This window comes from Pezoporus occidentalis, unplaced genomic scaffold (genome assembly GCF_034315485.1).
Source record: "Pezoporus occidentalis ecotype Australia unplaced genomic scaffold, CSIRO_AGI_Poc_V1 ctg53, whole genome shotgun sequence".
In the NCBI taxonomy this organism is placed as follows: Eukaryota; Metazoa; Chordata; class Aves; order Psittaciformes; family Psittacidae; genus Pezoporus; species Pezoporus occidentalis.
Genome location: NW_026915866.1, coordinates 1268216 through 1296103, shown reverse-complemented (window position 1 = coordinate 1296103; position 27888 = coordinate 1268216). Strand labels below are relative to the sequence as shown.

Sequence of the window (27888 nt, the reverse complement as noted above, 5' to 3'; positions counted from 1 at the left end):
TGCCAGAGATGTACGTAAGTCATGGCCAAATAAGCAGCAGGCGAGAGCCATGGGTTTTCCATGGGAATCTTTTTGTTCTGATTTTTATTCTTCTGTTCTACAGTCCTCAAGAAAACAGGCAAATTGATTTAAAACCTTAAGAGGCGAGGAATGCGGGTTTCCTTTGTGGTTCTCAATGCTTCTTCAATAGCAGGTTTGCTTAAACACTTAAAAATTTTAACATGGAATGAAGCTATTGTCTTGTGCTGCTCAATTTAGAGTATGTATAAAAATAAAGCACAAAACGATCACAGAATAGCTGTGAAGTATTTTTATGTTGCGACATGGCCCAGCTCTACAAATACATACATACATACATATGTATTTATATATATATTATATATGTGTGTGCATGTTTAAATATAAGTATTTCCAATCAAGTTTCTGAGATTGTCTGTCTCAGAGACTGGCGTATTTATAGGAATTCACTACATGGTACAGGAATTTTTCAAACAGCAGTAAAAGAATTCTGTTGTATTAAGAAAGAGTCACATTTCGATTTGCTAATGTGGTGCCCAGAAATTAATTTAAACCCAGGGTAAGCTGAAATACAAAGTTGGGTTTTTTTGTGCATGGATAGTCTGGCTTGTCCAAAAGAAACAAAACAAAAAACCCCAGAGCAAACCCACGAGTTGATCCCACTTTGTTCATGGCACCATGCACACAGCTCAGAAACTCACCTTAGGGGATTTAAGTTCCCCTCGCCGCCAGTTGGTATCAATCCTGTGCTGTCTAATGTAGGCGCTTTTCCATGGACTGTGTATGAAGCCTGGTTTTATTACTTTCCTCCTCTTGATATGTAATGGTTCATCAATGCCTAAAATGAATTTTAAAAAAGGGGGAGAGAGGGAGAGATGAGGCCACCCCAAAGAAAACAACTTCCCTCTCTCCCAAGGCTTCAATCCATACTGCACTGACATACCAACCTCCTGCATGCTGGTGTTTGCAGTCAGCAACACCACCCTACTCCTCAGCCCTTCATACTATGTCTTTCCTTCTTGTTTAAGCTAAATCATTACTGTAATCATGGCTGGAAATGCTCCAGTTCATCCTTCCTTGCTGGCAACCTACCAGCATGGTTCTGGATCTCCCTTTCTGAGGCAGTGTAGCAGGATATTGCCTTTTGCAACTGGGTGTTGTCCAACAAATACCATAACCATCGTATGCTCATTTTGGAACCCTTCTGAAAGTAAACCTTTCTGTCTGTGGCCACCCATCTTCACTGCCTTTGAGGTCACCATGAGCCTTGGTATTAGTGAGCTTTTAATTCTTTTCTTGATTTGAAAGGCTGTGTGCTTTTGGCACTGTTCTCTCCTAGATGGAATTTAAGTCCAGCTCTGTCCTTTCTGAACTGACACATGGGCAGCACTGCTTCCTTTCAGCCTTGCTACTACAGAGATATTTTTTTCTTACAGTTCTCTCACCCATCTCTCTCTTTTCTCCACCACAGGGCAACTCTCTCCACCACATCTCGTTACTACCAAGAGCCTTGTCTCCTGCCAGTATGTGGATTTCACTCTTCTGCCTTTGGCCCCTTCTCTGGTGTCCCCATCTGCAAGCCTGGAATTAACTGTTCCTTCATATGACTGAGCACCTCACTAAGTCTCTAACCAGTCTACAATACTGTGGTGTTGGCCTGGGCTCTCATGCCTGCCCGTGTTTATTATTACTTGTAGGATCACAAATGCAGGCTCGTTCCCCTCTCAAAATTTCTCCTTTTTCCTCACTCTGACCTCCTAATGTGTTTTCACTGAAAAGTGTTAAGGAATAATCTTTAGACATTTAAGAGGTTAGATACCTGGTTTCCATTGCAGAGTAAAATTAATTGGTTTAGATACCTTTACAAATAACCAGGTATATTCATACTGTCATGGTCTTTAAAGCCTTTGCACTGGCCTCTCACAAATTCTTTTCCCCATACTCCAATGCAGCCTGTGCAGTCCCTAAATTTGCCTTTGTCCAAGAAGGATACTGCTGTGCAATCCCGTGCCTGTGCTCTGCCCCCAAAACAGACTCCTTGTTCATGTAATTAATTCTCCTTTAAAAATAAAAGCTTGTGTTCTTCTTGTGCTCAAATACCTGGTTACTGTCCCGGAAGCCTTTTGTTGCCCATTCCTACTACTGCTGAACCACTGTTACCTTCTTAATTTGGCACGAGCAGGCAATACTGAGCAGGCTTGTGGACTGTGCATCCCTTGTTAGCCGTCAGGTTAACACCTTTTTCACCCACTATGTGCCATTTCTCTGTTCATTTTCCTACAAATAACATGAAATTCCAGCATCCCAACCACCAGAATAGTTTGTCCTCCATGTTATTTACAAAGTGCAAGACTGTACTCCTGGCATTTTTACATCTCAGCTCTTACTTGCTTTGGCTATATTGTAAATAAAAATAGGCCTTAAAAAGCAAAAATAATTCTATTTTTAAAACATGCATCTAATATACTTTATAAATAGGATGCTCAAAATGAACTCTACTTTCACTTCTAGTATCCCATGGATTATTTCTGCTTCCTACTTTCGACAGCAATACGTACCAGGTAGCTCAAAGCATCAGTAGCAGTAAATTTAAAATCACACCAATTGCCTTCATATAACTTTAATATTATGTAAAGGAACTGCAGTTTCTACAACAGCAACACTTTGACCACTACATCCATCTTTTTGCTCAGCCTTACCCTCCTCTTTGCATTTCTCTCTCCAGAGAAGATTATCTTCAGCCAGAATTCTCCAGTAACGACATGTCTGGGCTGCCTGCAGAAGGTCCCTGGGTTCCAGGAATGACAGCACATACAGTGCCAGCTGTGAAAAAGAGGAAGAAAGTGTATTTTCTGCACTGCTTTTGGAAGGAAAAGTGAACTAACTCCAAGTATGATCACACATCAGGGGCTGAAATACAGAAAATTGAGACGATAAATTATTGAACAGTCTCAGAACCGTAACAGAGCTACAGTTTATTCTGGTGGGCACACGGAAGTGTAACAATCATCTGAAGTAACTAGATCCATACAGATCACACTGGAAATAATGCTTGTACTCGCAGGAATGTAGATGTCACCTGAAATCACTATTATTTTTTTTTTAATGTAATCCAAATTACTTTGAACCATTAACAGAATTGAATTATTACTAAAATAATGATGTTATTTTAGCTGACAAATATACCAAAAGTTATTTTGAGAGTTCACCTAGTAAACACAACATTGACCGTGTGAGCAAATAGGAATGCGCAGTTTGATGAGTAACGCCAGTCAGTAAAAGCCTAACTACAGGAAAAGTAACTGCTGCCTGCACCTAGCTTACCTACCCCTCATTTCCTGACCTGAGCACAAATGCACCCCTGAGCAGTGTTACCGGGGGTTTGGGGACTGGAATGCAGGAAGACTGAAACATCACTTCAGTACTGTACTCACTACATTACCAAAAACATACGGGAGATCCACCGAGCCCCAGAAGACAAACAAAAGATGAACTTTTCCATGTGACAGGATTAAAGCCTATTGGGAGAACTGACAAAGGTAAGCCACGTAATGCCCATGATAAACCCCCAAAAATCTCCACAAACATCTCCAGGTGTACTGAAGTCTTAAACAGGGCAGGGGCATCTAAAACACAATCCAAAATAGAAGGAAGACTATCATTAAGGGTAGGACGACCAAGTACAGCCTTTCTACTTGACAGCAACAATGTGTGTCCCCAGTCATGAAGAATGAAAGTGTACAATCAGGGAAGTCCTTACATAGCTAAAAACTCTGCAGAAATACCAATATTGATAAAAAGGGATGCAGAGAACTACCTGCATGCGGGGTCTTTGTCAGTAACTAACAGGATGTAAAACTGGATGATCTGATTTCACTGACAGGTTTTGCTTCTGCTTGACGTATCTTTTTGTGTTTGGGATTTTGTGTTTAATTTTTAGCTCAAGTTATGATGCATATAAATAGATTCTGCCCTTCAAAGCAGCACACACTGAAATTCAGTAAGGAAGCCATAACGATAAGCTGCTGACCTCAGCAGATTTTTGACCTTATTATGTGAGAAACATTTACTTTCAGTAACCTAGAATAGCCAGTGACTGAGCACGAAATAAAAATGCAGTATGCCTGAACTGTTTGCATTCTGACCACACACGTACCTTGTTTGCAGGTCATCACCTGCAGCTCATGTTGAGCATGCAGGACTTCACACTGAGGGGCCTGTGCCTTAAATTATGCATTAGGTCCTATATACACCCCAGGTCATAAAGCTGAGGAATCTATCTTCTGTCCCTACTAAGGGAGTCAGCATTTAGGATCGGGTATAAGGCTCTGCTACAAGAGCAACAACCATACCCATCCTTTGAGACTTTCTGTCTTAACTCCTGGTATGTATAATTATTTAACAAGTGCTGTTTCCTAACACACATCAGATAGTCCTTCCCATTTCTGCTGCATGTTCCTTAACTGACAGCAGAATTTGTTTGCATATCACATGTCCTGTCTATACAGATGTGGACGCTTGCTAAGATGGTGTTAATTAAAACCTGCGAGCCAACTGGTTCTTTAACAAGTTACATATGGGTAACATTTATTTTAGACTGTATTTATCTAAATAGTCATCAAGGGTCAAGACAGCCTGCAGCTGACTTTAAGATTAGTGGTGCATGGAAGATGATGTCCCTTTGTCTCAGCTCGTGGACTCAGTTCCAAGAAAACTTCAGGTAGCAAAGATCTGACCTTTGACTCCACTGTATTTAGGACTACTCTCCACTGGAGCATTAATAATACCTAATAATAAACAGTCTCTTGCCTTTTCCTTCATGCACACACAGAGCACCAACAAAAATGGCTGATTTCAGCTAAACTCCTAATCTGTTGGTTTCTAGACCTGGTTTCACAAACAAGTAATTTCAATAATTATTTCTAAAGTCTCAGCAAGAAAGCAGGAGTATTCATTTCAGATTAATTGTTTAGATTGCATGTTTCCTCAGGAGGAAAGCAAACATCTTCTTGGTTATTCAGCTATTAAGTTACTGCCTTTGCATTGCTGAAAACATTCTTGAAGGAAAGCCCTCCTGTCCAATTCATCTTCTCGTCCTGGTTTGCATCCAACAGCACTGGAGACAACTACTGATGTTAACGCAGAGCGACAACTCAAGGGAGCATGGTTTCCCAGGATGCTGGCTTTGACAGGGAAGCCTGTTTACAGAATTACTGACCCCAACAACTTGTTCTTGCCCCCACACTCAGTTCGTCACCCCCTGCTGCAGCTGGCATCTGCAACTGGGGCAGTATCACTTAGGAGGTAAGGGTGAAGAAAGAGCTTCAAAAAGGAGAGGCGATGGTGGAGTTACCTCAGTGTTGTTTTTTTTTCTAACTCAGTTCGTTTTGGTGACAGTGATGGAGGTTTAGGAGGCAAAGATCATTTAAGACAGCCTCACTGGTGAGTTCAGCCTTTCGTGCAGCTGCTATGCACCTGACAATATTCTGGTGTCAAGTAAAAACAACAAAACGAACTAAACACAAGCAGCTTACAATGGAGTCAAGAAACAAATGAGAATGAAGGTTTTACAGCTAAATAGCTTATCTTTTCTGTGAAGAAATTACTAAAACTGAAATAAATACATGATCATCAGTTACAGCATAACTAGATCACTGCTTGTTCTTGAATTAGTTTTGCCACTAAATCATGCAAAGACAACTGAGCTGTGAGTTACAGTTATTAATTCTGTATTAAATGGCCGGCCTTCAGGCATGCCAAAGTGGCAAAGCATCTTCTGTCTTCTCCAAGTCTGAAGGAAAAGTTCTTCCACCTTTGAACTAAGGCTGCTTTGGGCAGCTTCTCTAGAAACATGGCAACCATGCAGAGGTCCTCCTGAACTCTTCTCTTCCCCCAGCATCCTTCCCATTTATGAAGGAGGCTGCAACATCAAGTGCTTCTGTAAATACTAATCTCAAGTCACGTGTCCTAAATTAATACTTGTTGTATAAATTGCTTCCAACCCTTACAAATGCTAACCAGCAAGGGAAGGCTGTGATGCTCCCTGACTCGTGAAGATATGACAGTATATAAAAGGCAAGAAGGGTCGTATGCATCTAAGCATTCAAAAATAGGATAAATACCAGAAAAAATGTCAAGAAACAAGAGATACAGAACAATCTTCTGGTAATAAGACTATGCTGAACACAGTAACCAAATACTAGTACCAGAACTTGCTTTATAACCTGTTAGCAACTGAACAGTTACAAAGACTTCAGCCCTTATGAAAATTTCCACATGGAAAACCCAACATGCAGTAGATCTGGAAAAAGAAAATAGACTTTCTCCCACTCCAAATAACAAACCAATTTGCTATTCCCTAAAATTAATCAAAGCCCAGAAGTACCATGTCAAAATTCACTAAAACACATTCATCTAATAATTGTAGCAAACTGGGTTTGCAATCTTTCATATCCACCCTTCTGTTCTATTACTATTCTGTGGACATCACTTAGTGACTCAGGCTGAAAAGCACACACACTGAAATCTAAACCTTAGTTTCTCTTTAACCTGATACAACATGACCTGATTTGCAGCAACGGATTTACTGTAACACATCTGCTTAATTAGGGTTTGCTTTTATCCTTGGGGAGAAGTGCTCTTCTGGGTTTACTTTTTAGGTTTTTGGTAGAGATTTCAGGGCTCGGTCAGTTTAAAGATAATATTAACAAACCCCTACCCATCACTTAAAGCATTAAACAGTAACACACTTACAGAACAATGTGCAAAAGGCCTTGCATCCAGAGGAAATGTTTGTGTGTGCATGCACTAACAGATTGAGTTCTGTCAGCCCAATTAAGATACAGAGGTATTTCCAAAGGTATTTCCAGGTTAGATGGTATTTCCAGGTATCTGAATGCCTATCAAGAGGTAAAGGTATGGTCATCTGAAATTACAGTAACCGTGTTACGACAGTGTACCAAACTGTGGATCTGTAACACCAGTTTACTCACTACACTGGCAAATCTGAGTACTGTATTTAGCAAGGAAGTTTTTAAAAGGTGGCAGCTGATGCACTGCATTGTCCAGCATGAAACTATATTTCTCACCTCTTTTGGGAGCAAGGAAATGAAGTCTCTTTGAAACTGGGGCTCTATCACTTGCATCATGTGTTTTACTTGTGTTGGCTCACAACTATCAATGAGTTCATCTAAAGCAAGTAATTTCTCTGGTCCACTCCAGCTCTGCAAGGAAAAAGAAAGAGAGAAACAGTAAGGTCAGTTTAACACACTAGTTCGGTTTATATCAGAAAGTGCTGTCGCTTTGCCAATAAGGCAAGTTAAGTTATTTAAGTCCTCATCGACCTATAGACAAGCATATAAAAAGCCAGGAAGATAAATGCTCATGTTAATTACATAAAAATGAGAAGCTCATCAACACGGAATATTCAAAATTACTACATTGATTCATAAGCTAAGAAAGGATTTGTTACACACACACATACAGATTAGCAATTAAACAGATAATAATATTTAATAATAATAATTAAATTAATTAAGCTTCTTTTGAAGTTGATGAAATCTACACACACATTACTGACAGTGAAGGGGTTGCAACAGAACGCATTCCCTTTCCATCTCTCCACTGTGCATTGAGTGAGATGACAACTTCTAACCTTTCATCTGGCAGACCAAAAACTTCAAATGAAAAGAGAGGAAAAGAAACTTTCTGTAGAAGTGCATTAGCTTACTGCCTGCTCATTACTATGTATGTCCCTAAGTGACAATGCTGTAATTTCAGAATCCTGGCTATAAACCAACGTGTATTTTGTAAGTATCAATTTACACCTGAATAAACACAGAATTTCAATTGGTAATTTTCTTACTTCACGTTTTTACTAATGGGCACCATAAAACATGAAGATGTTAATAAGGCACTCATCTGAGAGCAGAGCAGATCAGCAGCAGCATTTGTAGAAAAGAATTAATAACTGAATATACTGCATGTATGAAAAGCAAGTCAAACTCATCTGTGCTCAGCAAAGAGTTTTGATTTGCTATGCGAAAGCAATTTAAAGAAAAAAACAATTTCTACAGGAAAAAACAACAGCCACCACTAAGTGATGGAGCAACAGAATTAGAGCATGAATAAAGCCTTAGAGAGAAAATGAGACATAACACTTTTTGAGAGCAGATTCACATTCATACTCTTGCATGTCTTCTAGAGTGACATTTACAAGTAAATTAGCACATACAAATGATATTGTAGTTATGGCAAGAGGCTAACTGAAAAAAAGGCAAGATACCCTACAATTAAGAGTTCCGTATTAATCTGCCATGTATCTCAGGACCTTTATTGCTTATGCTCTAAATTTCTGTTCTCTGGCTTTTGATTCTGACAATCAAATCCAGTCTCCACAATACTACAATGTTTGTATATTGTGAAGTTTCTGCAGAACACGAGGCAAGTGAAGGAGAAGGCGGAATTTTTGAAAGCAAACAACATGCAGATAAATACCCAGCTTTACTTATGTAGAAAGATCATCATAGAATCATAGAATAGTTAGGGTTGGAAAGGACCTTAAGATCATCTAGTTCCAACCCCCCTGCCGTGGGCAGGGACACCTCACACTAAACCATATCACCCAAGGCATCGTCCAACCTGTCCTTGAACACTGCCAGGGATGGAGCATTCACAGCCTCCCTGGGCAACCCATTCCAGTGCCTCACCACCCTAACAGGAAAGGATTTCCTCCTTATATCCAACCTAAACTTCCCCTGTTTAAGTTTTAACCCATTACCCCTTGTCCTGTCACTACAGTCCCTAATGAAGAGCCCCTCCCCAGCATCCCTATAGGCCCCCTTCAGATACTGGAAGGCTGCTATGAGGTCTCCACGCAGCCTTCTCTTCTCCAGGATGAACAGCTCCAACTTCCTCAGCCTGTCTTCATAGGGGAGGTGCTCCAGTCCCCTGATCATCCTCGTGGCCCTTCTCTGGACTTGTTCCAACAGTTCCATGTCCTTTTTATGTTGAGGACACCAGAACTGCACACAATATTCCAGGTGAGGTCTCACAAGAGCAGAGTAGAGGGGCAGGATCACCTCCTTTGACCTGCTGGTCACGTTCCTTTTAATGCAGCCCAGGATACACGTTGCATCCTTTCTAATTAGAATGACAAAATCCTTTTTGTCAGGAAAAGTATCATTTACACACACAATGATCCACCTGACTTTCACAGAATCATACAGTGGTTAGAGTTGGAATGCGCCTTAAAGCTCATGCAGTCCCAACCCCCTGCCATGGGCAGGGACACCTTCCACCTGACCAGATTGCCTAAAGCCCCGTCCAACCTGGCCTTAAACACTGGCAGGGATGGGGCAGCCACAGCTTCTTTGGGCAACCTGTACCAGTGCCTCACCACCCTCACAGGGAAGAATTTCTTCCTTATATCTAATCTAGATCTCTCCTCTGTCAGTTTAAAGTCATTCCCACTTGTCCTGTCACTCCATGTCCTTGTAAAAAGTCTCTCTCCAGCATTCTTACAGGCCCCCTTTAGGTACTGGAAGCTGCTCTAAGGTCTCCCTGAAGCCTCTTCTTCTCCAGGCTGAACAAGCCCAACTTTGTCAGCCTGTCTTCATAGGAGTGGTGCTCCAGCCCTTGGATCAGCTGCACAGCCCTTCCCTGGACTTGCTCAAGCAGGTGACCCCGTTCCACCAGGGCAGTGAAAGCAGCTTTGAGCTACCCTAATGACAGAGCAAGCACCTGCTGGGGTGGCCGTGAGCAAGAAGGGAGTGCGTAGCCACATACTCTCGTTCTACAGCAAAAGCGTGGCAGATATAGCCACCCTATAGCCCACCCTAACAGAGGAATGGAGGGGGAAGGAAGTTCCTATGGCCTGAGCCTTTCCGCACACTGCTGGCAACTGTAAAATGGCCTAAGTGGGCAAGCAAACGTTCCCCATCCGTGTGTGTGTGCAGACTGTGACCATCTGAGATGAGGGTTTTCGTTCATATCCAGTACCTCAGAATATTAAAAAGAAACAAGAACGTCTCAGCATAAATTGCAGCAGTGCTGTTATAAACAGCTTTTATTATAAATTTCTTTCAACAAACATTTGCCTCACAGAGCGGCTCTCCATAAATCATGCACTGAGGAACTGTTTATCTCACCAACTTCCCCACTGCTGTTTGTTTCATTAACCCAGAGCTTAGCTGGTGCTAGGTACAAACGTTTGCAATCTATAATCTCATCTGTCAGCTGTGTTTGAATTTAAGAGAATTTAAAAAAAGGGAAAGTAATACCTGTGCTACTTCCTTATAATATAAATTTCCAAGGTCAGTCTTCCCTTAATTTATAAGCAGCGACATTTATTAAATTAGAACAACTCAACCTGAAGAGCATTGTTTTTTGCTGTGGTGAACACTGCTCACAGTTACGAGCACGTTATTGATTAATAATTTCACTGTGTGCTATCTTCATCTGTAGCTCTCTTAAACTTAGACATTTCTGGGTTTAACATAAAATACAGATCTGAACAGAAAAAGGAAAAGATTCGAAAATGGGGAAGAGATGCTAATGAATAAAAGCAGTATCCTCTTTCATCTGTCCATTCATCATTAGGGGATGGCTACAGGCAGCTTCCTAAGGCTCTTTTTAAACAATCAGCCACTACAAAATGTTTTCTCTAGGACATTGTCCCCTTAGTCTTTCACTTAAGCAAACAAACCTCCAGCTACAGTCGGTAAAGGGTCTCTGAGGGAAATGTTTGGCATGGAAAATTGGGATGAAGCCTTGCCAGATGAACACAACTGTTTGGGTTAACGAAGGCAGGACTAGTAAATTACTGCTTCTGGGCCCCATGGCTTGATCCGTCTGCAGAAAAAGAAATGCATCTAGCACATGGAGCAGAGAGAGCAAGAAACAGCTTTGTGGCTTCGATGAGAAACAACAGCGAATGAAGGCTGTGGAAGAGGAAAAAAAAAGAAAACAAATGTGTGCCAAGCAGTCTGCAAAGTTTCAAACACTGCAGATGACCAATGCAGAGGCACGTATTCCTCTTCCCTCACGTTTATGCAGGGAGGTGTTTACTTTACGAGGCTCTTTGGCTGGTTCATGCCACTTCTTGGTTCCATTGTGCAGTTGCTGCAACCACGGCACTATCCATCCCTTCCTTTTACCCTTTGCTATTATGTTTAAAAAATCCTTCCTTTCCTTTCAGGCATGCAAAACTTTATTATTAATACGAACAACTTTGCTTCTTCTGCAACTTCCACCTCATCCCTCCTGTCTGATGTGCCACCTATCCCTTCATTACCTCCTCTTTCTGCACCTCCACTCTTCCATGACCTACGCTTTCCTATCGCACATCTCTCATTTGGTAGCTCCAGTTTGCAGAATTACAGTTTGCAGCAATTACATGCTTTTTCTACGATAGGTATATTTAGAACACCTATTTTAAAGGGCTTCATTGCAGGGTGCTGTTCTCCATTACTGAGTTCTGTCAATGGAGGTCTGTCATTACACATTACCTCTTCTGGAGGTTGCCTCTGCCCAACTCTTGGAGCAGTTACTGAGAACCCTGCCATCCTCCACCTTAAAGGTGTCTCAGCCCAGATAAAAACAGCACACAGGCAAAACCCACTGAAAGAAACATCATCTACATCAGCAAGCAGTCTGTCACAACAGGAGAGGTTTGGGAGCAGCTGGTGCTGAAGCCCCCACATCAACTCATCCCTATGACCTTAGTCTAGCCTCTTGGCCTAACACCTGCACCACATGTGGCATGCACCTGTCTTCAGGAGGCAGTGACTGGTTCAGACCCATTTGTCCAAACTATGGGTTGGACAACGTAGCTTTTCTTTGCAAAGTCTAGTTTGCGTGTATGAAAACTGCCCTGAGACCTAAAGCAATGGGAAATAAGCAGGAATGATCAGGAGATATGTTTTAAGTCTGCACTGCTCCTCTGAAATAAACCGCCAATGGTGATACAGCCACAAGAGGTATGTAGCTGTAGTGTGGATCCCTCCCATTCTATGCAGGGAGGCTGTGCAGAAACACCAAACCCTTGACCTGGCCCCACCATGAGACACAGACCAGCAAAAATGGCAATGCTGGCTATGACACAATCTTTCTGCCTGCTTCAAGTAAGAGGTGGACTCCTCAGTTGCACATTTATGCATTGATGAGCATCTCTGGAAGAGTGAGAAATGGAAAATGGGAAGCAATTTGAAATCAGGTGGCTTAGCCAACTACTTATGTAAAAGCAAGGAACGGTACTCTTGCCAGCCAGAAATGGCAAAAGCATTTTGGATACTATCTAAACTGCTGAGAAAAAGAATGCTTCCAATTGTAGGTAAAATAATAGCATTCACCAGTTACTCAAAGTGATTGCCTGTAGTCGCTGTGTATGGAACAGCTTTTCAATATCAATATTCCAAGAAATACTTTTTTTTTTATCACATTACTTAAATAAAACCCAATACTCTAAGTATGTGAAGTAGGAAGAATGAAGAGAGAACTTATTATATTTAAAGCAGTACTATCTCTGACTGAGCTTAGCATGCAGCTGAGGTTTTTTCCCCTTATGGCAAGCAAGTTGCTGCTTTAAAAAAAATATATCCTGCTTCAAATAAAATAAAATTCCTTGTAAAAGAAGAGCTCTTGTTAAAGATACACTTGGGCACTGAGTTCCTTTAAAAGATCTTCTAGTGGATATTAAAAAGACCTGAAGCCAAGAGCCACTGTGAAACAGAAAAAATAAATAGGCCTTTAAGAAATTAAATGGTTTGAACCTATTAAAATGCTTTTCTATTTTCCTTTCCAGACTAACATTTCATTGAAATCAATAGACGTCTTCATTTTTAAAGGGAAGGCGCAACTACGCTTTCAACTGTTTCTGCATTAGTTTTCTGTCACTTTAAAAATGAAAGTCTTAGAACAGCAAAAGATAAATTTAACACATAAAAGATGAATTTTTAAAACCCCCTTCAAGGCCATCTGAGGTTTTCTTAATATTTGAACAGTGGTCTTGCTTTTTAATTTTAAAAGGTAACACAGAAATGATTGAAGGCCAATGTACAGGTAGGAGACCTCCAAATAACTGAGTATCACTTGCTCCTGACAGCTTCTATGCCAGAGGACTGTTCTACCTTGAAACAGTGCATGTTCAGCTACCGTGCCCCTGGAAATTTAACTTTAAAATTAATTGGAAATATACTTTCACATAAAATAAGATGGTGCTATTAAGCAGCCTTAGCTGGCATACAGTACATAATGAAGAAAGCGCTCCTGTTTCTGTTTCTCTACAGGAAACACTTTGTATTGCAAGGAAGATTCTACATTTGCTATTTAATTCTGCCCTTTGGGCAGAGCAACCTCCCTTACTTTAAGAATGTGCTTTTATCTTTTGACTGTTTAAGACCTGCCCCTTTTATAAAACTCACGTGGAAAAGAAGCACACAGAAAATGAGGTGCCTTGGCATTAGCCAAGGAGATGTAACACTGAGGTACAGCTACGTGACTCTCAAAGCTTTTGGTCCTGAAGTAAGGGACTCTCTTCTGTGAATACAGTAGAAACTGCCAGTGACAGAAGTGGTCAGTAGGTGCTACCCAGTGATCTCCAGTTATGAGAAAGGCCTCTTTCTTGAGTACAGATCAGCATTTAGGCACTTAGTACTGCAACCAAGTATTTTGAGAAGTCAAAAGTATCTAATCATGTATTTATTAAAGCATGGTTTCTACATTACTGACTCCAAGTTTAGGACCCTAAAATAATAACAACTGAACTATAGGCAGAATTTCCATGGGCTTATAGACTTCTTTTCCTTATCCTGACCAAACAGCCAACAGCATTGCTTTTACTGTTGAGCATGTTGGCACCACTCTCTCAAAACATTTCAATCTTTCATAATCTTTGTTTAAAAAATATGTATCTGTTGATAACTAGCAATCCTATGCAAGAAGATACACACTGTAAATTGCAGATAGCTACTGCAGCTAAAAATAGCTTTTGCTAGTACAAAGGCTGTAATGCTACAAAATGTTAAAATACAATGTAGTATTAACATCATATACACAAAATACTATTCAAATAGGATTCTTAGGGGTTAAAAAGACATTTATACGAACAGTCTCACAAAAGATACAGCATAATAATTATATGTGAATATTTTTAAGAAACTGAATGATGTGTACAAGAATATCTTAATTCCAAACTTCTACTGTTTTAAGAAGCATGTGTAAAAATAAAGAATGAAGGAGTTCTGCATTATTATTTTAATGTTCAGAACTGACAGTGATTGAGATCAGTGGTATTCTGTGGCAGCATATATCAAGCCAAAAGCACGCTTCTGCCTGCTAAATTGTATGCTCGCTACTGTATCTACAATATTGCTTCTATCTTTACCTGATAAAGTCATTGAAACAATGCCTGTATTAGTTAGTCCTTCTGAAAACATTTTTAGAAGTAACAGTTTATTAATCATGATAGGAAGACATAATATTTCCATTTCTCAAATCAATGACTAGGACTTATCCCTGCTTCTTAAAAACACAAGAGCAAAACTCTGCAGTAAACAGGTGTCCACAGTACAGGTTACAGAACAGGAGCAGAGGCCTACTCCAAGCTGTGTTTGTATTAACACACATAAAAGTGGCTTAGGTGCTACCAGATCGGTGCCCACACAGATTTCAGTTTCAACCTGTGCAAGTGGTCCATAGCACTGTCCTTCACACCCTTCCTTTTGTCAGATTATGTTTTAGGCATTGCTGAAGGCTGTTGGCAAGATACAGAAAACCTCTTTTGCTGCTCCCTTCAGCAGCACATGTGTGTACTGGCTGACACTGTGTTCCATATACAAAGATGAGTAAAAATACACACTGAATTTCCTTTTCATCTATTTTTGTTAAAGTTTTATTTCTATCCTTAGAAGGCACCAGACTTATGACAAATTTAGTGCTATACCTGCACTGAAGCAAACCATGTGCTAAAGCTTAGCTTGAGGCCATGGAGGCATCCATTATGTGTTGGACAGACTTTGCAGAAGATGCAAAAGCATCAAACAGGAAGGGTTATTTTACTAAGAAACCAGAAAAAGCAGTTATTTTTTGTGTGTCTCTACAGTAACTACCTGAAACAGGGAACAACAATTCCTCAAAAGCTGGTGCCCATTTGTTTTTGCAAGAGTCCACAAAATCAATGACAGACATATTCTGGAATGGATGAGGAATCTGGCTCTACTGAAGCAACCTCTCACTTAAATCATGGAGGCAAGCTGCTCCAGGTATTTCTCTAAGCATGAGTTACCTGAAACATTTTCAGCCATTCCTGAAGGCCTGTCGGTGGCTGCACAGATGTAATGCGACGACGTTGCTGCCCCTGGCCATTGGCTGCTCTCAGGTCCCCAAAAGTAGTAGGTGTGGCAGAGCATGGCACCAGCCCCGTAGTACTACAATACAAACAGTGATAGTCACATGTGAAACATTATTGAAGATTTAGAAGTCTACTGAAGAACAAAAAGAAAGAGCAGAGAATTTGCAGCTTTTACTTAAAACTCTTTTAAATTCATGCAAAAGGAGCAACATGAAAAATAGTTCTGCTGGTCACTCATGAGGTCAGATCCCTCACCTTCATAAATCAGTTTCTGTCACTGCAGTGCTAATCCTCCAGCTGGGGGGGAAATGGGGACCACCTCTCAAGGCTGAAAAATTACCACTCTGTTAACTGGTCAGCAGGTTGCCTCTGAAGATGCAGCTTTGCATATTCCTTTCCTTGCCAGAGTATTCCCTTTTCTTTTGAGCTGTGCTGGTGCCTTCTGGTGTTTATGGTGATGTAGCAAAGCCAAGAGTTCAGTCTCACCTGTATGTAAAATGTGCTAGTGCTGCTTCATAACCAAACAGGAAAAAAAACTTATCGTTTTTTAGCTCTTAATTTGTTGACAAAGAACTAGTAATATCAAGCAGTTCTACTGGCCGAGGGGTTTGGAACTGGGCTTTGGAATACTCTATGCAGTCTTTTAAAGTTTGCCTGTTGATGTACTGATACAGGAATAAAGGGTGGGGGGGGGGGTGAGGTGAAAAAGGAAAAGGAGCCAAAGGTGCTTTCTGAATTACAGTCTGATGTTTTCACTCTGACATGTTAAAAACCAGCTCATTCAGATGGGATGGAGCTTTCAGAAGAGCTGCGATTAAGCTGCTGTTGTAGGAGCCTAAAGAACTACAGCTGACTGGGTTTTCTATTTTTTTTTACATAACATAAAGCACTCCATTCACAGCCTATCAAAGTTGTGCTCCCTCGCAGGAGATGGGGAACTCCAGTGGCGTTTGCACAAGCATGAAAATTTTAAATACAATGTGGGACTCCAAAAAACCTTTTGGTTTTGTGTACGATAAATCCAGCTTTTAAGTAGATGTGAGCTTCAGGGGTTTACTGACTTCTCAGTGGCTACAGAAATAGCTTCAAACGATGCAAGGCAAGTTCATTTTAATATTTATCTCAACATACTCTACGAATATTTCACTCTACTCTTCCTTGTTCTGAAGGACAATCACAGCATGTCCTAGCCTTTACCCAAAGTGGTAAAGACTGGTTTGAACAGGCTTATTTTTAGCTGCTGATTTTACTGAGTAATAACAGAAACAGAAGCTGATATAAAAATACTGTTTCACAGATGAAAGATCCTCTCAATGACATTTGTTTACCGGCTATCCCTCTTACATGCAAAGAAAGTTCATCAGGCTTGCCACTTTTAAAGAGTGTCTGACCTTAGGGAATATGGAAAACAAGCAGGTACACGAACTGCATTGTTTGCCTAAATGCCATTTAAATAAAACATAACCAAACAGTCTAAAAGAGAGAGGATTGGATGTTATTTAAAGAGTCTTTTATGCCAATAATGGCTCAAAATCCAAACCACATTAATTTGAAAGTATTCTTAAAATAAAATCTGGGTTTCCAGCTTACTCATTCTCAGCATCTGTACAGAGATGCTGTATCTTTGTGCAGGTGCTATCACTTAAGGTCCAAAATAAGTCTCTTAAAATTGACTTATATTGGATCAGAGCAGTATGTAGCCTTAAGCCTGCCCCAGCAGAACAGTTACGCTTCCATTTCTGCTGTTCTCAGTCAGAACCAGGAGCTAAAAGCCCCTTTCCTTTGACCTGAGATTAAACCACAAGATTTTCTGTTTGTGCTTCATTTTTTCTGTATGTTTTCATGCCCCTGAAACAGTCACCCAGGTTTCTGTAGAAGCTGGACAAGTCCAGTGGTTCCTCTGAATCTGACAGATACACTTGACAAAACACACGCTTCCTTTGTTGCTGAACTGTGTATTCCTGTGGGAGTGCAGAGAATGATCTGTCACCTGAAGAACTGCTGGCCAACAAGAGCGTTCTTCCATTAGACTGATTTAGAAACTCAGAGAAGCTACCAACTTCGAGGGGGATGTGGGAGCTGCAACATGTGCTTCTCAGCAACAAGGCATTGCCTCTTTTCCTCTGCTGCAGCATTTACATATTTGAAAAGCAACCCTGGAACCTGTTTCCCCACAGTCCTAACTTTTCACTCATCACCTGATAAACCTCTTAAAGGAAGAGAAATAAAATACAAACTACTTTTGAAGAGCCATCAGCGACTGAGCACTACTACTGCATGTTCAGAAGAAGTAACATCCCCAGACAGTTTGGGGATGCATGTGTAATGCTTGTGGGAGGTCTGATGCTTCTTACAGGTTAAAAACGTAAGATGGTGTGAACTCAAACAGGCTGGGAAGCAGCGTCACACCCGAGCACGATTGTTATGGCAACTCTACAGTCAGAACTGCAGTTTTAAGGTGCGCACCCAGGGCCCTGTTCTACCACTGCTGCTCACGTTTAGAAGTGCTTTACCCCACAGTGCATCTGACCGGAACAGCAGCAGTTGTTTGTGTGATCTGGTACCATTCAGGAGTAGTAAGGAAGCAAACTAGAACCCCTAATGCTTTAATACTGTGGATAAAAAGTACGTGTGTGTTCCTGTTAAGATCAGATGGTCTGCTCTGCCTACATAAATTTCCATTCTCTCATTCCCGTTACCATAGCAAAGTGATACATTTGATCACAGTTTGTAATAGTCTAAGGGTTTATCATTATGTGCCTTTTTAAAAATCTGATTGATTTTATTCCCAGGAACGCTTCAGCCCTCAAAAAAGTCTCTGAGTAAATGGGTATGCTATATTTAGAATGAAACACAAACCTCAACTGAAGAAATGCAAGTCTGGCTACTTCATTAAAACTCATCTTCAGTTCATGTCATTTAAATTAACTAAGCAATATATGAATGCTGATACCACCACTTCTTTGCTGTACAGTGCTTTAACATTAAGAGAGCCATGAATCAGGCTTAGCAATTGGAAAGACAGGATATACGCAAGAATCAGGATCCGGCGATCTCATGTTGCATTTAATTACCTTGTGTATTCTGAGACTTTGCAGGGTTTCTTTCCCAGAGAGAAAGAACGGACCTCGGAGCCATGGTCCAACTTTCTCTTCATCTGTAAGGTGAAGGAAAAGAGTAACAACACAGATTTAGTGACATGACCAGCTTTCCTTACAAGTACTTCTGTAAAATTAATCCATTTTTACCTTTTACTTCAATATTGAATTTCAACACTCAGAAGATGATTTAAAGCAACATTGTAGTTCCTAGCTTCAACAGTATTTGAAACATCTTCTATATAGTGCATGTATATGTTATTGCTGGTTTAGTGTCCAAAATCTATTGGAATTACATTTATATCCAAATTTCAAATGTGAGAAAGTGTGCAGAACTCTGTGTTGGTTTATTTACTAAGCTGTTCTCTCTCTGTTCTCCTGGGAAGGGATGGAAAGAACTAAACCAAACCTCTCCATTGTGTTCACGTTCATTGCTAAGTCTCTCATGGAAATGGTTAAATTTTAGGCAGCCTGTCTGCATTATAAACCAAATATTCATTTTGGGGCCTGAAACAAACAAAAAAAAAAATCAAATCCAGTTTTTTCTCTTGTCTCTCTTAAAGTTGTATCTTCAAAACATTTCTAAACCTGCCTGACGGATTAACCGACATTTCTACAAGAAGGGTAAGAATGAAACCCCCTGCGCCTCGGTCCTGAATGTCACCCGCAATTAGATCTGATCAAACCGAAATAATGAGCAGGGCAGCTGCTAAAAGGGAAAGCCAGTCTGCAAAAATTACCGAAGAGACGGAGAGCAGTGAAAGCCGCATTTATCCAGTCAGACACATAAAGATTACTTTCTACATATTTGGGTAATCTTTAACCACAGGCTCTTGGACTCGGCGAGACATACGTGTGCCAAATGCGATTCCTGAGGGTTTGTTGGTTTTCTTTTTTTAAGATGTGTGATACGACAAAACACTTCAGCCAGGAGAAGAATGCCTGCTGCTGTTTACAACTGTGAGCTGCAGAATACATGAAGCACTCGTATGACAATTCAGACTTTAGTTTGACTGTTTGCTCCTTTTCCGAAATCTCATCTCTAAGACACAGTTTAAAAGTTGGCATTTGATTTGATCTTTTTAAATGCTCTGTTATACCATAGCTCTTTAACCATTTACTGTACCAACCTACCTGCCTAAAAACAAACCACCAAAACCCCAACAGGATTCGCTAAAGCTCATGGTCCATATACTTCTGTTGTGATTCTTTTACTTTTAAAACCCCTTTATGGTTTTGCCAAGAAACAGACACTGAAGATCTCGTGTTTCGCCTCATTACCGATTACAAAGGAAAGCTAACTACGACTAACTGGTCTCATTTTTACCGTAGCAGCTACAAGGCAGCCAGAGGAGCTTGCCTTGCGGCTGTGTGGGCTTGCCCATGCCTCGCATGGGACACTCCACAGCATTTCACCCGAGCAGCATTCAGCCAGAACCGCCCTGAGCGCTGCTGAACCACCACCAACCTCACCCTCCCAGCTTCCCACGCCCCATGAAGATCAGCTCCCGGTGCTTCCCCAGGAAAACCAGATGTGAGCATCCCTGAAAAATAACTGGATATCATCTTTCATTGCTGGGCTAAGCAAGTGAGCCACCAAAATTACTGGGAGCATAAATATGATGTGTGAGCATTAATTTCAGATTTCGTGATAGACTTCTCAGAGAGGATTTTTCTTGTTCAATGGAAATACTTATTTCCAGCCTGCCTTCCTGAGAGGTTATCCTCATCATATCCCTCTTCTGCTTCTCACAAGGGGGAGATGCGGTTTCCCAAAAGCACACCTTAAAATAAGAAGTACGAAGCCTGCAGCAAGCAGAGTGAGCAGCTGCAGGGATTTACTCTTGTGCGGTAGCAGAATAAACAATATGCAGTTTCCTATTCTACTGCCTAACAATGATTTCACCTTTTCAGTTGGTTTGGTTTTTTTTTTCAGGTATTTCAGGGAACTTTCTCATGAGATCCACTGCACCGCCAGACTTCCAGCATCTCAGAACGTGCTAAGTAAATACACTGTCAAAAATGCCGTTTACCACACGAAGAAGATAAAACTTTCTCTACAGCAGAGATGTCTGGTGACAAGATTTAGACATTGCTCGGTGTCGGTGGAACCGAAAAACAGAAACCGCCGAGCAAACACCCCCGTCACTGTTTAATCTGTCTCTGGGAAACACCGCTCCTTCAGACAGCGTTTATTTATCCAAATAAGCGAGACTGCAGCATATCAAAAACATACTGAGAGGGGCAGCGAACTGTATTCCGTATTCCGCATCGCCACCCGCCGCCGAGCGCTGGCAGCTCTCCCCGGCCGCACACCGCAGCCTCAGCCCCGCGCCTGCCGCACGTCTCCGCCGGCGCGGAGTGGCACCGCGGGAGATGCGCGCCCCCCGCAGCCCCCGCCCCTCTCTCCCTCCCTGTCAGCTTCTCTGCTTCCGCGGGCGCGGAGCCGGGGCGGATGGGCGGGCAGCCACTCACTTTGTAGAAGATCATCTTGAGGGTGCCGTAGAAGCCCATGGTGTCGGCGCGCTTCCCCTTGCGCGGCTGCGGTGCACCGCGGGCCCGGCGGCCGGGCAGGCGCTGGCAGTACAGCCCCTTCTCCGGCAGGTAGGTCACCGCCTCCCGCGCCGACATGCTCGGGCACGGCGGGCGGCGGCGGCGCGGCTCGGCCCGGCTCTGCTCGGCCCTGCCCTGCCTGCGCCGTGCGGAGCCCGGCTCCCCCTGCCCGCCCGTCCTCCCTCCCTCCCTCGCTGCCCGCCCCCCTCCCTCCTCCCGCCCCCCGTCCGTCCCTCCTTCCCTCCCCTCCCGCCTCCCTCCGCAGCGGCGGCGCGGCACTGCGGGCTGCGCGGCCGGGAGGCAGCCGCGGGCCCCGGCGGCGGCTGCTGCCGCCCCACCCCGGGGAACGGGTTGGTGAAGATGCGGGGGGGGGGGGGGGGGGGGGGGGGGGATAAAAATAGCGCTCAGTGAGTTGGGGTTACCCTTCCCTCCCTTTATCCCCCCCCCCGTTTTTTTTTTCCCTGTCGGAGATCGGGAGCTGCCCCCACCCCCCACCCCTCGCGCTATTCCCCCGCTGCCGCACACGCTTCACGCTTTTCCAAGCGGGAGCCAAACAAGCTCATTTCCACTAATTATAATTATACCATCGCCCTCAGCGTGCCTGGCTGGACTCGTACGTGAATGCGTTCCGTGGACGGACGCAAATCAGTCCTTCAAAAGTGCGGTTCGTGTTAGAATAATTTGAAGTAACAGTTTCACCAGGGGAGGGTGTGTGTATGGGGGGAGATGCCGAAATACCCTCTGTTGGCTAGACAATGGCATAAACGGAGCTGGAGGACCGCAGAGTTGTAAGACCCGCATCCAACAATTATATAATACGCATTAAAAGACTAAAGGCACAGCAAAGCGGCGGTGGAGCGGGTTCCCCTCGGGTTTCCCAGGCAGGGAGGCAAGGCAGGCAGGCTGCCTGCCTTCCCTCCCCTTCCCCTCCTCTCCCCGCGCACCTGGAGCCGGCTGCGCGCACACTGGCTCCCCTCTCCGTTAAAGCCAACCCACCGGCGACACCAAGCCATTTTAGCTCGGGTCTTCAAATCCCGTGAAGGGTTCTCACCTGTGCTTCAGTGCAAGCATAAGGAAAGCCTCGGGTAATTACTTGCTAAACGCTCCTTTTTCGGTCTCCTACTCTGTGCGCATCAACTAATCCGTTCAATTCACCCTTACGGTTTGATTCAAGGGCACTGTGGTTCCTGACATATGGTTGGGCTCTCAGACAGATACCTGCAATCAGCACAGCAGCCTGACAGTTTGTTTGGGCTTTTTTTTTTTTAACTCAAGGGGGCTCCAGTTTCTGCAAATTTCCTCGTTCTGTATTTATTCTTCCCTTCGACAAAGTTTTGAGCCTTTAAGCCCAAGTGAGGCGCAGAGCATACCCATACTCAGCACATGATGTGGAGGTGCCACGTTCCCCACTGATTTTCCCCACCGATGTGCTCAAGCAGAAGCAAACACGTAGTCAGTTCCTGTCAACCTGAGGGGAAACCATCTTTATCACCCAGAGCATTACAACAAAAGTAGGAAAAAGAACACACATCTAAAGGAGTGGAATTACTTTGTGTAAAACCTGTCAGCTTCCCATTTGTACTTAAAAAGCTCAACTCATATGTATTATTACTTTATAATAGCTATGCATGCCCCGTGTTACCACACTCAGGTAAAGCAAAATCACCACCCCCACAGCACACAAGATCTGCTTAAATATGGTTTTACAGATCTCCCTCCAACACTGAGTGCTCATAGTCTCTCTTGTCTCCCAGTGAAAATGGTTCTGCCCGTCAAATCTTGGCATTTATGCCATTACCCATTAAACTGCAGTGCTGTATATTTTATGAGAACAAAATGGTCTTGGGTTGACTTCATACCTCAGATATGAACAGAGCTTGCACATCCCTGGAGACTATTACTGTCTTCCTTTGCTAACGCATCACATGCAAAAGGGAAGGAAAAAACCTACATGGGCTGCATATACACATTAAATAATCACAGGAAGGAAATTAATACGCAAATCATCAGAAAGAATTGAACATTACTGCTGGGGGGATTTCAAAATACTTCATACACATGCATGCATAATGCAATGTAATGTTCACAGTTCTCTCTGCCCCTTCACCAGTCTGTGAATGCACTCAGTGCAGAGAGGTAACACCCTTCCTCCAGCACCACAGTGGGCACTGGCAGGAAATCCTCAGGGATCATCCTCTCCCCAGCCGAAAGGCAAGTGGAACCTGACAGCATAGAGAGATTTAGCTTTTGAACAAAATGTGCTTTGGTGTAAGCAGTCAATGAGTTGAATAATAATTAGAAATTACTGTTTTCCTCTCTTTCAGAGTACTACTGTTGCCGATCCCTTCTCTTTTGATAATGATTGGCAGATATTCTCTCATGGTAGAAAAACACTGACTTAACTGTTAATCTCTTTGCCTCAGTCAGGACCCATGTAGTAACCCAAACAATCATTAGCTACTAGGAGAAAACTTGGTATATCAGGTGCTTATTTGGCACAAAAGGTTTTGGGGTTTACCTTATTTTAGAAACAGATACCACAGACAGATTTTGACATTTGAATGGTGACCATCTTTTATGTAGCAGTCTGCCTTTCTCACAGCAAGAGACAAACATTCCATACGGATACAGATATGGCTCTCACTCAGTATTTTTCCTCTATCGTGGTATCACTTTTGATTCTCTACAAAGAAGCATCCCCTCTACCTCAAACTAAGTTTGGCAGTATCTGGGTAGTTGCAAGACCACTCTAGTTGGGTGTCTGCTCTTCCCCAAAATGCCTAACCACAGCTTGGGCCCTCCACAGTTGATGGAGTGGAACCTGCTCCAGTAGAGGCTGAGGGCACCTACTGTTAGGTTACTGTTACTGTCTAGAAAGGGCTTTCTCTCTTTCTCCTTTCATTTTCAGGACTTCTCTGTCCTCAGACAAGTTGTGTCATGAATACACCAAAGACTCAACTGTAAGAAATGACTTAAGTAGCGGGGAACTGCTGAACGTGGGAAGACTGAGAACCTTTACCCTGTGCCTTCCAGGAAAATACAATGGTGGGGGAATAAGACCCCAACCCCTCAGATGCTTTTGAGGTCCTCACAGCAAGTAGCAGAGATGATCATTTACATCACTACTGACATTTGCAACAATCCATATTGCAGTAACTTAGTATGGTTTAAGAATACTTAATGGTATGAAGTAAATCAAGGTACACTGAGGAAGGCTACAGTTGATAACACCATGCCAAGAGAAAAAAATCAAAAGTTGCTGTATTTCTTTCCCTATTTGATACATTCAACTTCAAAGGTTGGTTTTATTTTGTTTAAGCTGAAGATGATTTTTCAAGTTTCTCAAACCATAACCAGCATAAAATGCGTGACATTTACAAAAACGCCTGCACCAAAATGACACACTTTCCAGTGGACAGGAGTCCAATCCTATTTCCCGACAGTTCTGCCAGCTCTTAATTAAAAAAAATTCACACCATCCAATTCTTATCCTGTTGGCACCATTTCTAGCACCTTTACCAGTTTGTCATGTGGCCTGCTGTAATTAAGACCGTCTATTACTTCTAATGAAAGACTAGAATGAATTACAGAAATCACCCGCAGAGCTGTAAAATCCCCAGAAGAACAGAGATTACAGTGCAGCAGACCAAAAAAACAACATTTTGCTTGTTTTTTTTTTAGTTGGAGAAACATTTTTTGAGTTGAGAGACCACAGGATGGTCTGGCCGTGGTAATGGCCAGTCAGCATTCTGGAAGTACACTGGTGGTTAAACCACAGAATGCAAAAAACCATATTTGGCATTTCACATACACATATGTGTGTTAGGAGCATAATGTGTGCAGGAGGAACTGTGGAGCAATATGGTTTGGTATCTCCATTAATATTGGTAAATGCATCATTCACGACAGTGCCAGAAGGGATTCTGTGTACTCTGCACATTTAGCAGACGTTTAGCAGACTGACTCCTTTAGAAACATTTCAGAGGGATTTTTGTGTGTTGTCTAATAGGATTGCATTTTTTCCCACCAGGGAAACCAAACACTGTAATCAAGTGGGGCCAAATCCTTAGCTGTGCAAGCCTTACCCTGGAGAGGGTGAAGATGACCAGAGAAGGATAGTCACACTTCTGTTTCCCTTTCTGAAAATTAGACCCACTTAGGTTTTGAACACTTCCCTTCTGCTTGGTAATCTAGTTTGGGCAGCTGCAGCAGCCAACGCTTTGTCTTCTACATTTGACCTCTCCATCCAACCACATACTTCATTTAATTTGCCAAATGCTCCCATTGAAGCAAGAATCTGGGCCCACAGAGAGGTACTTCCGCCATCTGCTTTAGACATTTAACTACAGCTTAGCTTAGCACACCTACATTTAAAAGCCTAAGTTCCTCATTCAGTCGATGAGAAAGGCAGATGCTACAGCCTAACTTGTATAGAAAGTCTTAGAAGAGGAGAAAAAAACACTGTACGATAGCAAGTGCTAAACATGTTCCAGAGTAATGCAGGGCAGGCCTTTCTGCTGCAAAAGGAATTATTGTCAGATCTTTCTTTTTCTTTCTGAATGGATGATAAAATGAAACCAGTGACCCACTGGGATCTTAGAAATACCATGTTCTCATGGTTTCCCCTGGTTCAGCTTAGGCTAGGCACTGACATTAAGACTATTTTATCACACCGGTGTAACTGTGTTTGTGCAGAACATAGAATTAGTACTGATGTAACAGAACAGACTGGAAGAAATGAATTTAAGTGCACCAGTTTGTGACCATCAGCTGCTACGTTCTGCATATGAAGGAAGATCTACTCTTTGGAAGCAGTTTAGATGGAGGAATTTCTACTGAATTGGCTTACAATGCCTGCAGCAGGCTTACAAAGGACCACTCCAGCATGTTTCCCTCAACATTGTTACAGAAAGAAATACAGGCTTATGATCTTGTGCAGTACAAGTTAAACACAATCCTGCACATTACAGTGTACACTGATCAGCAACTTCCTGATCAGTGACACATTTTTGCAGTATTGATAAACTTAAGGTTTGGGATGCAGCAGGGAAAGCCACAGGAACTATTATGGAAGGAAGGACACACTGGCACTACAATAAATTGGAATAAGTCTTCTAAAGCTTACCTGAGTGGAGAATAAGTGCTACAAAGCATGATAGGTATTACTGCATTGTTTTATTAATTGCATAATGCTTCTTGGCAAAGCATTTGAAGACTGCTTTCAAACTGGAATTTCCCGCACATTACTATTATTTCCATGCAAAGTAAGGTAATGTAGTTAAACAATATTCTAAATACCCCTAAGATTTGCTTTTGCAAGGAAGGTGATGGCATAGATAGCAACTGAAAAATCAGATTAATATTTCTTAATAAAGCCCGATTTTATTAGAATAGTATGAAATCTGATTACAAACACTGTTTTTAAAGTTACATATCTGCAGCAGAGATTTACATTAAACAACTTCCTTTAAAAAAAAACATTAAGTTTTAAAATATATTAAAAGTGTGCTAGCTAATGGCTGCAAAAATTGGTTTGAAAAGGATTTATACATGAAGTGTATGTTACAGACTTCAGCACTCGATATTAAGAATAAGCTTCAAATTGTTTTAAGAGCAGGGAGATTGCAAAGACAGGCTTAATATAATATGGCATCACCATGTCTCCTGCAGAGCAGAACTCCCCTCTGAAGGTCATACTTCCTGTCCTGTTTGTTGGTTGCCTGTAGTTGGGCACAGAACTTGCAACATATGCTTTGATGCGTAGGCTATTTTGAAGTACAGCCAAAGCTGTCACAGACCCGTTTATATGATGAGGACAGTTCCACACAGTTTCTTGGTGGCAACACCAGCTTAAAGATGTCCCAGTCTCACCTGCTCATTCCCAGCCCTGAATGGCTCTTGCCCTTATTTCTACAGGAACAAACATCCATAGAAATGCTCTGTGAGCCAGATTCATTAAGTGAGGTGAGGAGAAATGGTTTTAAGTTTTTCCCTTTGGGTTATTTTTTTTTAGAACCAGTTAGTGGTTTAATTTTCCACCATGCCATCACAAACAACTGAGCCAGAAGCAAATGAGCAATTCACAGGCAGGGCACCAACTTCCTGGGCCAGCTACACCACTGAGAAAGAGGTATGAAGAGCTGTGACCTTAGCGTCCCATGCAGAGAGCATAAGCCTATTATTTACACCTAGAGGCATCATTCTCTCCGCTACAGTTTGATGTGCATTTAAGTCAGCACAACTACGGGGTGGGGGGCACGGAATAGGCAGTCCCTGCACCTGTGGCTGCCCTTGGCCGTTCATTTCTATGACTATGTCACCTTCTCAGGTGTGCCACCACAGCCTTCACTGTATGGCCGTGTGGTCAACCAGGGCTGGCAATGGACTTTTTCACCAGGCTATTTGTCAGCCACTTCAGATTCCCCATCTCACCCACTGAAGAGCCATGTAGATGTCCATGCCGGCATAGCAAGAGGTACAGCCTGCTTGCCTTTTTAACCTCCTCAAGCCCCCAGAAGAGCTACCTTGACTGCTTGCCAAACTACAGCCTCAGTTGAAATGGCAAGGAAGTGGGGTTTAGGCTTTGTCCTCCCAGCCTTCAGGGCTGTACTACTACCACAGAGAGACTTATTTGCATTGACAAACATACTTAAGTCTCTGTCAAATGGAAATGGATGCTCAAATATTGAAGTTTTACCATAAAACAAGCACAACAAGGTGAACCACAGGCAGGGGGTAGAATGTCAACCTCCCTTAAACATGTCATGTTTAAACTCCAGGGAGCTTGTCTCATTAGAACTGTACATTATTTCACTGAAAAAAAAAAAAACCTAAACACAATCAAAAATATTTTCTTCCCAAAGCATTTTT

At 42.3% G+C, this 27888-nt stretch overlaps 1 protein-coding gene across 5 annotated transcripts in view; it reads right to left on the bottom strand.

Moving 5' to 3' along the window:
* FBXW7 (F-box and WD repeat domain containing 7) overlaps positions 1-27888 on the bottom strand; it is a 173608-nt gene that overhangs the window by 13080 nt on the left and 132640 nt on the right. For 4 of the 5 annotated variants that reach the window (XM_062637520.1, XM_062637519.1, XM_062637521.1 and 1 more), the window contains 5 exons: positions 18442-18524; positions 15302-15443; positions 7107-7241; positions 2718-2841; positions 720-856 (listed from right to left, as the gene is read on the bottom strand). In XM_062637520.1, coding sequence (XP_062493504.1) covers positions 720-856; positions 2718-2841; positions 7107-7241; positions 15302-15443; positions 18442-18524 — 621 coding nt within the window. Of the gene's footprint in view, positions 1-719; positions 857-2717; positions 2842-7106; positions 7242-15301; positions 15444-18441; positions 18525-20940; positions 21195-27888 lie in introns of those variants that run through there. The other variant, XM_062637522.1, reaches the window with a different exon arrangement.